An 11,738-nucleotide genomic window follows, 5' to 3' on the forward strand; every position below is an offset into this window, starting at 1 on the left:
GCAATATGTTGTTCAAACATAACATGAATAGTGATATTGATACATTGCGAGAAAGTCGCCATTGGTCAGTTCTGATAACAAATCTAGTGACCTAGTGTATTCATCATGCAGTGTGAAGGATGTGTCAGTAGAACAATGCATGATATAAGTAACAGGAATTCAAGTCGTTTTTAATTGGATCAAGGAAAGATATTAAACCCCATTTACAAATGATGAATGAAAAAATGTCCATCACCAATGGAAGATGAAGAATGTGCAATGAAAACACTTGTTAAGATTCTTCTGTAAATTAAAGAATAATTACACCGGTACCTAAGGAAAGTACAGTACCACAAGTGATAAGCATCTTAGGCAAATTTGCGTAGGTCGGGGTCAAATTTTGCATATAAAAACATACAGATTATGTTCAGTTGGGACTAGAGACTAAAGAAGGTAATGTATTAGGAAGGAAAATGTTTAATAAAATATTCAAAAGTACAAAAAATTAAATTACAGTGTGGTATTATGCATTGAAACAATGTAAACTGAACTTATTGTAACACGGGAGGGGTAATGAAATCTAACAATGTTGTCTGACTAGTCAAATTTTGTTTCTTCTCATGTAAAATTTGCTCATAGCATGCCAATAGATTTTTTTATTCGCTGTTTCGCAACAGAAATGCACAGTTCATTGGGAACTACATTTTCTAAAATTTGTAACCTTTTTTCAGTTAACTGAAGCCTGCTGTGAAGTTCGTAACTGTCGTTTGATCTTCTGATTGAACTGGTTCTGAAGAACCAGGTTGTTCAGTTTTTGCTCTTGCTCATGCATTTCTATAAGCTCATCAGTTGTCAAGATAGTTGGCAAGATAGCCGCTTCACCATTCATGTTATTCACTAGATCAGAATCTGGTGACGATTCCACCTCGGTTTCAGTGGTGAAGAGAAAAAACGGGGGGCAGCTTTTTCTAGATGTCATTTACAATTCTGTTAGTGAAATTTTATTCTGAAATTCTCATGGCATCCAAAACATTGAATTGCTTCCAAAGGTATTTAACAGAGAGTTTGTAATTTTGTCTCATAGCTTCATGCAGGTGCGCAAACGATTGTCTCATGTTGTAAACTTTAAATTTTTTCACTTCCTGATCAATCAGTTGAAGCAAGCTGGGTGTATTTTGTGTGAAAAATACAATTTTCACGCGTAGCTCGAAATCAATTAGACCCTGTGTGTTGCCAATTAATAGCATCACTTCAAATAGGATTTGTTTTTATTGGCATTAACATTTGACTTCAGATATGAAGTGATGACTAAGGGAAGCTGTTACCTATGCTTAAGCATTTGACTTCCAAATCAAGGGCAACCCAGCTTAAGGTTATTTTTTTAAAGTTCTTGGATTTTCTGAGGTATAAAGTAAGTGAGGTTTTAATTTGCAATCACCAGCTCCATTCGTACCAACTATCACTGTCAGTCAATCTTTGGTGGCTTGAAAGATGGAAAGGTTTCCTTATAATGTGTGATAAAAGCTCTTTTGGGCATCTTCTTCCAGAACAGAGCAGTTTCAGCTACATTGAAAATGGTTTGGCTTGTATAGCCACCTTCTCCTATCGTTACCCCAAATTTCTCTGGATAGTGTGACACAGTCTCTTTATCAGCAATTGCTGTCTCTCCACTTCTGCGATCCTTTGCTGATTACAACTTTTGAACTAGTGCATCAAAGCCTTTGACAGATGTTAAGTTTATATTCCAGAAATATGTTTTTCATTTCTTGGTTGACACAAATGAAACAGTTCTGTTTCATATGGATGACATGGTTAGAACCTATCATGATTAGAACCTAGCCCCATGGATCAAACGATTCCCCATGAAATGCATCTGAACCTGTCATAAACTAAACACAGTGTTGTCGGAATGAGGGGATAGAGGTGCACATTGCTCAGACAGACAAATCACATAACTCAGGATTTGTGCAAAACGAGGTAACAGAAGTCCGGGGATGTTATGGTATAGAAAAGCAATAAATTACAAGGTAACAAAACAACATGATCTCATCACTTAAGTTTAATTATGCATGATTTTAATTCCTACATTGTCCAGTCAATATGTAAATTAATGGCATCTCCTCTGTGTAGATGACAGTGATCCAGGAATGGTTGAAAGGTTTAGTATTACAATGTATCATTTGTTGTAAAATACATTATGACTGGTTTGCTTGATTTTAATTCCTACATTGTCCAGTCAATATGTAAATTAATGGCATCTCCTCTGTGTAGATGACAGTGATCCAGGAATGGTTGAAAGGTTTTGTATTACAATGTATTATTTGTTGTAAAATACATTATGACTGGTTTGCTTGGACAGTCCACGGGTGTACTGCTGGTCCACATTGTCCAACGGGCACAATATTTTGGCCATCAGACATGTCGTCATCTTCTAAAGCACCGACGAACTTGGCTCCTGAGGGTAGAACACCCGTGGATTGTTGGAGTAAGAAATACGCCCGGAGAAACTGAAGACTCACATCATATACCCCTACGGGGAGGAGATGTATCACAGCATGAAGAAATACGACAAGCTGTGCCACCAAACGAGCCGTTTGCCAAGTGCTCCTGCTTTTCTAAAGAGATCTCGTGCTGATCAGGTTTTGCCAAACTTTGCTAAGGTACCGCATCACATCGATTCTGCAGCAACTAAGAGACTTATGAAGCATGCTTGCCTCTCGTTGGTTCGTGAGAGGGTACACTTTACCAGACGCAGCCTTGAGTACAACTCCCAGGAACAACTGGAACTACATCTACAACTAGCCAATCATTTTAATTCTGGGACCTGGGACTGGATTGATGGTGTTACCTGGGTGACCGACGATTCTGCACATAAGAAGACCTCGGGACGTCAGATATCTAAATTCTCTTGTCTCTCTGACAAACCATCGCTGGAGGCCCCACACAAGGCGGTCATCAATCTCACGGATATTGAACTGACTGGGGATGCTGTCTCTGTTCTGGAGAAGGGACTTAATTTTGCTCCCACACCGAGCTTCAAGCCGGTAGCGGACATTGTCAGTATTTTTAGATTATATTAGATTTACTTCAGTTGAACTGGTTGATGCGCAACTACCAATAGAAGCAGCTGAAGAAGTACGTCGGGAAACCTACTGTGCTCTGACGAGAACTAAACCGATCAAGTCGAATATTACCAGCATTGAGAGGGCAGCCATTTGAGACCTGAGACAGAGTCCTGAGATTGTGTGTCTCACCGGCTGACATAGGCAATGCTATGGTTGTTCTTTCCCACAAGGACTACATTGAGAGGATGCAGAGCCTGCTAAGTGACGAATCTTACAGGAAGATCAACACTGACCCCACAAAGAAGGTAGAGAACAGGACTAGGGCTCTTCTCAATGATGCAGATTTATCAGAGGATGTCGCCAAGAAATTGACACCTCAAGGACCTGTACTGCCAAGACTTTATGGACTCCCTAAAGTCCACAGAGAAGGGGTGGCATTACGCCTAATTGTCAGCAACATTAGGCCACGTACGAGGGTCGGTCAAAAAGTAATGCCTCCCATTTTTTTTCTACTTAAAGAAATTAAGTTAAGTGAAAAATTTGAATTTGGCGCCATTCCTCAAACCTTCTTCTGCAATCCACTGCAGTACTAACTTTCTGTGTCAACAGGTGGCAGCACAGCAGAAGTTTGTAAGATGGCCGACATCGATGTTCGTTTGAGACAGCGTTGTGTGATTGAATTCTTGAATGCAGAAGGTGAAACGCCCATACGCATTCATGAAAGACTGAAGAAGGTGTATGGTGTTGTGACAGTGGATGTCAGCACTGTTAGACGATGGGTTCGTCGTTGTAAGGAAGCTGAAGGGCAAACACCGTTGACTGACGAAAAGCGGAGCGGCAGGCCGGTGAGTGCAGTGACTCCACACAACATTCAGCAAGTTGATGACATCATTCGTGGTGACCGTCGGGTGACTGCAGATGAAGTGTGTCGCATTATTTTTCTTAGTAAAGGCAGTGTGATCACGATTATTAAACAATTGGGGTACTCAAAAGTTTGTGCACGGTGGGTTCCAAGAATGTTAACCGATCAGAATAAAGAGGCAAGGAAAACAATAGCCTCCCAACACTTGCAGCGCTTCCGTTTGGAGGGAGATGAGTTTCTGAAAAAAATTGTGACCTGGGACGAAACATGGGTGCATTTTTTTGAACCTGAATCAAAGAGGCAGTCAATGGAGTGGCGTCACACAAGCTCGCCGAGGAAGAAAAAATTCAAAACTGTGCGATCGGCAGGGAAAGTTATGGCAACAGTTTTCTGGGATACAGAGGGTGTGATTCTGGTTGATTTTTTGGAGCAGGGATGCACAATAAATTCTGTTCAATACGTCACAACCCTCAACAAACTTAAAGCACGTCTTCAGCGAGTTCGCCCAACAAAATCAATGGCAGATGTTCTTCTTTTGCATGACAATGCAAGACCACACACCAGTCGTCACACCTCTGACGAGATTGTCAAAATTGGATGGGAAGGTTTGCCTCATCCCCCATACAGCCCTGACCTGGCACCATCAGACTTCCATCTGTTCGGGCCACTAAAAGAAGCTCATCGTGGGATTCATTTTGAAGATGAGGAGGCCGTCAAAACATCCGTGTGTCAATGGCTTAGGAAGCAGAGCTGTGATTTTTACCGTGCTGGGATACATGCCCTTGTTCAAAGATGGACCAAAACTGTAGAGATGGGCGGATATCACATTGAAAAATGACAAAATGATCCTCAATGTTGTGGTTTTCAACCTATGTAATTGCATTTAAATTTCCTGACAATTAAACGTAGAAAAAAAAAATAGGAGGCATTACTTTTTGACTGACCTCATACATATTTGCGGGCCAAATACCTGGCAGAATTACTAAGCCCTTATGTGGGTAAATGCACTCATCACATTCGTAATTATGTGGATTTCATAAAATGTCTCGACAACCACATAGAGGCTGGGACACCACCATGCACGTCGAGGAGGCATATGGGCAGTTCTGATTTTATTGGCTAGGATCCAGATGTTCCACATAGACGTGGTGCTATTGGATGTAATATATCTCTTCAATTTTGTTGCTTAACAAAGTTAAGATTTGGAGCCATTCTGTTATTATTCTTGTTTAGACTCTTGGTGGCAGCCTATATAGGCAACTGTATTGTTATTTCATGTCTTCTGGGGTAGGGAAGTTTCCAGAACTCCTGAGCATATGCAAATAGTGTCCAGTGGCGGTGGCCCTGTGAAGGTTTTTGATGGTGTTGGCTCCAGGACCAGCCATGGCTGGCCTCTAATAACCTCTGGTGGTGACAACATTGGAATCCCCAATGAGAACTGCAGATGACACCACATATGTGACTGGTGTGATGTATACTTTTCTTGGGTATACTGCTGATAAAAAGCTCCGGTTTACAGCAGGGTGGCTGTATTGAATTACTGTAATTTTTCAGTGATTGCCATACTCTTCTTCTATCATAATGTCAAGATATTGCTCCTTTATTCACATTCGAGGGGCACTGCATCTTCTGTGGTTGGCAGGCAAGTTGGGGGAGGTAGAGAGGAGAGATTAGACCTGGGCTGGAGGCTGCATTTGAATCTTTGCATGGGGACACACCTGCTGGGATTGCAACTTGACAAGTGGACAAAGGTGGGGTGGGGAGAGGAAGAGAGAAGTGGGATGCAGGAAGAGGATTTGGGGAAGGATAACTAACAGCTTGGAGGAAGGCAGCAGATTTGCTGCCTAGAATTGTAGGAAGTAAGCATGGCAGGTGTATGGGCTAGGCATGTGTATCACAGGTTCTGGAACCAGTGATGTGCGGCACACGGTGAAGGAGAGTTGTAGGTATCAATTAGACAGGGGTGACAGCACAGTTGAAGAGGAAACTATTTGATAGAGATTGTGTGACCAGATAGTGGAGATTGGGGCTAGAAGGGTTATGGGAGTGAAGGATGTGTTGCAAGAATAACTGCTGTCTGCATAGTTCAGAAAATCTGGTGGTGGAGGGAACGATCCAGATGACACGGGTTGTAAAGCAGCCATTTAACTCGAGCATGTTGTGCTTAGCTGTATGTTGTGCCAACTGGGTGTTAGCTTTGTACTTGGCCACAGTTTAGTGGTGACAATTCATTCTGGTGGATAGCTCATTGGTTGGTATGCTGAAATAAAAAGCTGTTTAGTGTTTGCAGTGGAGTTGTTATATGCTTTCAAAGGTGATATAGGATAAGCCTATGGCAGTACTGCGGTAGGAAGTGCTGGATGGGTGGATCATGCAGGTCTTGCTCCTTGGTATTCTGCAGCATGTGACCCATGTGGCAAGAAGTTGGGAACAGGAGTGGCATAAGGATGGATCAGGGTGTTGTATAAGTTGGGTGGACAACAGAATAAAGGATCTTTGGGTAGGATATCCCTAATTTCTGGGCATGTTGATAGATAATCAAAGACGTGTGGAAGAAATGATCCAGTTGCTACTGTCCATAGTGATATTTGATGATGAGGAGGGTGCTTCTTTGTAGCTGAATCTTGGGGGGGGGGAGGGGGGAGGGTGTGAGGATTTTACATGGTAACTTGGTGGACTAGGTTTGGGAGGTAATGTCTGTCTGTGAAGGCCTTTGTGAGACCTTCAGGATACTGCAGATACGTCATGCACAGGTGGCTAGACTATACGACAGTGAATTTTTGATGTGGAAGGAGTGACAGCTATCAGAATGCAAGTACTGGTGGTGGTTAGTGTGTTTAATATGGACAGAGGTGTGGATGGGGCCATCAGAGAAGTGGAGGTCAATGCCCAGGAAAATGACATGTTGGATTGAGGAGGACCACGTGAAGCAACTGGGAGAGAAGGTGTTGAGATTGTGGAAAAATTAGGATAGTGGTGTCCTGGCCCTGAGCTCAGATCATGAAGGTATGACGAATGAACATGAACCAGACATGGGGTTTGGGTTTTGGGAGGCTCAGAAACGTTCATTGAGATGGCCCATAAAAAAGGTGACATAGGAGGGACGCACGGCTGTACTGAAGATTTATTTATATGCCTTTTATAGTTGGTAAGGTACATGAGAAATGAGGTAGCAGGTTTCTATATGGCCATGGGCATGAAGGATGCTGGTTTATAGGGAGCTGGCGTCAACAGTGATAAGGTATCCTGGTGATAAATGGGTGAGGATGGTGGAGAGTTGTTGAACAGCATGGCTACTATCTTTGATGTGAGAGACTAGGCTTTGAGCAGTTGGTTGGTGGTGTTGGTCAACAAGAGTGAAAATTCTTTTAGTAGGAACTAGGATTGTTGGATTTATAGATTTTGGGGAATTCATAGAAGGTGGGTATGCAGGGTGTCATTGGAGTGAAGAGAAAGGTGTACTGGAAGCAAGGTTCTGGGATGGGCCTAAGGAGTTCAGTAGTGATTGGAGGTTATATTTTATGTATGGGGTGGGATTCCTATGGCAGCACTAGTTAGTGGAGGAGCCAGACAGTTGGCAGAAGTGTTCTGTCAGATTGTCACTGTGATTCATCACAACAGTGGTGGAACATTTGTTTACAGGGAGGATGATTAGGGCAGGATCAGTTATGAGGTTGTGAATGGCTGTCTTTTCTTCTGTTAGAGATTAGTGTTCTTGGAGAGGTACATTGGGGGAAGAATGATCAGGCCACGTGGAAGGCAAGGAAAGGGTTGGGTAAGTAGGAGGGGGGAGGGCCTTGGTTGGTTGGTGGTATAAACTGGAAGAGGCAAAGTTTAGTGTTGGAATTAGGTATGTTTTGGTTGGAGGGATTGGTAGCAAAGATGTGTTTCAACTTTAAGGGATTGGGAGAAGAGAGAGTAGAGCTTTGTAGATCTTTTTCAAGTCCAACATGGTTAAACTTGTGTGTGTGTTAGGGGGGGGGGGGGGGGGGAGGGGGGAAGCTTGCAAGTGAGGAGCTTTTATAGGATTGAAACTTCTGTAGGATTGGAGATTTTGGAATGGTCAACAATGTTTTGTTTTTGTTTGGGTTCTGGATTTTGTACAGTGTCGGAGGAAGTTTTGGAGCATGGGGTAAATTGAAGAGGTCAGCTAGACAGTGCCTGGGTGCTATGAAGGATTGCGGGGGGATTCCTGTGGTTAGCATAGGTGCTGGTTGGTAGTGTTGCTCCAAGGTGGGAGAAGTATGTCAGAAGGTTGTATAGTTTACAGAGCTAGTGTCCGCAATGCTCTTCAAGGTATTGGAGGGCAAGAGTTTCAGTTTTGGAGATGTTTATGTTGTTAGGCTTGCAAAGTAACAATATCTTGTGGAGAGAGCATAGACAGTTCTGGGAGAGATGTTTCTCTGCAGTATCAAATTTGTGAGGGATAGGGACTAGTGGAATGTGAAAAGATTAAGGTGGTTGTGAAAGGAGGGGTGGGATGTAGAAAATGGACTTTTGAGAAATGAAAAGTCTGGAAGAATTTGTGATGAGGGCAGTAGGATAGTTCTGTGTTGTGGGGCTATTTAACTGCATGTAAGTTATCGTCACGCACAACAAATAAAACACACATAATTCCAGTGAGAGCAATGTGTGAATAGGGATGGGTCAATTTGGAGATAAAATGTTGAGTTTTGTTGTGAGGATAGTGTTTTATCTGTGATTTGATTGATGTGTGGTTCATAGAATAGCACGTGATGTAGTCGAAATGGATGTTACCGGTGCCACAAGCTGTCACAAAAGTCATGTGTTTTCACATTTTTCAGGGCCAGTGATGCATGTGTGTAATAAAGGTGAGAAGAAAAATGTAGGAAAACATGTGAACATGTAGGAACACATGCGAACACAGTATGGGAGAGTCAAAGTAGACATAAATTACGAGGACATACTAAGGGGAGGACAGTATGAGGTTTATAATGGAAGGGAGCCACTAAACAGCATAAATATAGTAATAAAAGTTCCGACCGAATGTAAGTAATTTATGACTAGTGGAGACCACAGACAAAAACAAGAAATATTGAGTCTTCAACAGCTGCACACAAAGAGAAAGAAAACTCTCTCTCTCTCTCTCTCTCTCTCTCTCTCTCTCTCTCTCTCTAACACACACACAAACACAACACACACTTGTGCCCCTACATTGTGTTGGCTGGAAACAGAGTGCCAGGAATGCGTTTCAGCAGGTGGTCTAGGATGTACGGGGATAGTGGTAGCAGAGGGGGAGGCTAATGGACAGGCACTACCCCCCTCCACCCAAAAATAGTCCAAAATCTGATTTCCTGTGACGTTTCATCACATAGCATTGTGCTGGAGCAGAACAGTGAACCATATCCTTCTCCTGAGCTTTGATTATCCATTGTCATGGCTGGAAATGAGGGACATCCTACCCAAGATCCTTTCCACCCTCCTAAAGTGGTATTTCAACACCCACACAACATATAAATCATCTTGGTTCATCGCTATGCCACTCTCGTCCCCAATCCCTAGCCAAGTATTTGTATCCCAGCGAAGGACCTGGTGCCAGATGTGCCCAATCCATCAACACAGCCCCTTCTTCTCCAGTCCTGTCGTGTGTGTGTGTGTGTGTGTGTGTGTGTGTGTGTGTGTGTGTGTGTGTGTGTGTGTGTGTGTTAGTACTGTAGGTTGTCAACAGAGTTATCCAGAAAGCTAGCAAGTTTCCTTTCTCTTTTGTGTGTGGTTTTCGACAACTCAACACTTCTGCTCTTTGGCAAGTGGTCTCCTTTACTCCTAAATTATAGAAATATAAGCATTGTACTGAAGCTCATAGCAAATTCCGTTTCTATGGTAAATATTGCCTTCCTAGTTTGTACCCAGTTTTATACTGTTCTGATATCAGTATATATTCTGCATCATAGTTATTCCTTGTTCACATTTTTCACATATTGTAGTAATCTGTGGGAGACAGTTACGTTCTGCATTTGTTTTATTTGTGTGGTTCTGTCATAGCCATTGTAGGTTGACATTTACATTCCTTGTGACATTTGAATGGATTATTGCTGTCGTAATGCAAGCTGAAGCATAAAACATTTGAAGAAAACAAGATTGTCCACCACACATCTACAACACTCTGAAAACACACAGACATAAAAGCTTGTAGTCGTACAAGAAGGCTTAACTAACTATCAAATATCAGTTATTAGCTACTGAAATACTTTTTGGAGGTAATCCAACATCGAGAGGAAGTGCTACAATTCCAACAGTAATACGTTAGTGGGATATTACATAGATGTCTGAGTATATAATCTAATGCTATATGTGGAAAATATGTTAAATAAGGGAAAGGTAACCACTTGCCAACAGGCTGTTTGTGTGTGGCACACAGAAACATGTAATAGAAAACAGTTAACATTAGCTTTCAAGCTCTTGCCCTTTTTCTAGTAAGAATACACACATACATCCATATAGTTTCCTTGTGTGTTTGTGTGGTAGGTTTGTGGTTGCCTTTCCTTTATTTCACACATTTTTCCACCCAGGAATTTCTATCCTTGTGACACTGTGTTTCATGTATTTATATTTTGCCATTAGTAATGACTGTTTTTCTTTTCTTGTATACTTCTCAAAAAATTATTATTTACAAAAAGAAAATATTTATTTACTTCCAGGCAAAAAACTGAAGTGCCCATTTTGTGAGCGTCTGTATGGCTATGAAACGAACTTGCGGGCACACATTCGGCAGCGTCACCAGGGTATACGGGTTCCATGTCCATTCTGCAGCCGCACCTTCACCCGCAACAATACAGTTCGTCGTCACATTGCCCGTGAGCACAAAACAGAATATAGCTTGAAAGTGTTCCAGCAAGCTCAAGTCCATAATCACAACAACCAGTAAACTCAAGCCAATCAACAGTAACAGAAATACCTCAAACGATCTTATACATAAATATATTATTGATATATACAAATCTATATATATAGATATATATATATTATTAAATGAAAAATGTTATATTGTTTAAGGAAATGTAAAACAGTGTACTGTTAACTGTTAACAGATCTTTCTTTTTTTTTTTCTTTTTTTTTCTCTTTATTTCTTCAGAATTCTTTCTTCTCACTGACATATATCTGATGACTAATTGGCTCTCTTTGACACAAGAACACAAAATTTTGTTATTGCAAATGACTTTTGGTTGCAACTGCAAACATATTTGACAGAAAGGGCTTTATGAACTTTATTGCTGTCCTCATCTCGTTGCCCAAAGGCAGCAGTTTATCTACAATGGTGCCTCACTGATAAGCTACAAAATGAGAATTTTTGAGTTGCAGTTGGTGGTAAATTGTGTTCTGCTTTGAAATGTGCATTTGAACTTCAAATAATAGTTTGATTGTGTATTTGTACATTTAATACAGTTAAAATCTTATCAAACCTCTTCTAGGGGTGATGATAAAACTGTTGCCCTCCATAACTTGTGGTTTGCAATTTTATTACCAACTTGCATTGCTTGTACATACTAAAAACTTGTTCAATTGCATCCTGAACATCTTGCTTCCGGTGGGCTTAAAGACCACAAGAGAGTTATGTTTAAGATACGCTGAGCAATTTAAAGTTGTACACATTATTTTGTTATGATATTCCGTCATTTAAAACAGAAATTATTGCCATTTTCCTGTTAGATAACTAGTCATTGAAATGTGCAACCTCACATCTTTTACATCTCAGGAATCAGTAGTAAATGAAGATATTTTTATTTATCAGGCCCCATTCAGATGGGTTATCAGGGACAGTAAAATATCTAGTGCCAAATCACCGCTATACACAATGTATAAAGTATTTTATT

The 11,738-nt window shown here is 41.3% G+C and overlaps 1 protein-coding gene across 1 annotated transcript in view; it reads left to right on the forward strand.

Moving 5' to 3' along the window:
- The window catches only part of LOC124794799 (zinc finger protein chinmo), a 125,822-nt gene extending 115,019 nt beyond the window's left edge, over positions 1 to 10,803 (forward strand). The window contains exon 6 of the mRNA XM_047258456.1: positions 10,566 to 10,803. Coding sequence (XP_047114412.1) covers positions 10,566 to 10,792 — 227 coding nt within the window. The 3' untranslated portion in view covers positions 10,793 to 10,803. The remainder of the gene's footprint in view (positions 1 to 10,565) is intronic.
- The last annotated feature ends 935 nt before the right edge of the window (positions 10,804 to 11,738 follow it).

This window comes from Schistocerca piceifrons, chromosome 4, assembly GCF_021461385.2.
Source record: "Schistocerca piceifrons isolate TAMUIC-IGC-003096 chromosome 4, iqSchPice1.1, whole genome shotgun sequence".
In the NCBI taxonomy this organism is placed as follows: Eukaryota; Metazoa; Arthropoda; class Insecta; order Orthoptera; family Acrididae; genus Schistocerca; species Schistocerca piceifrons.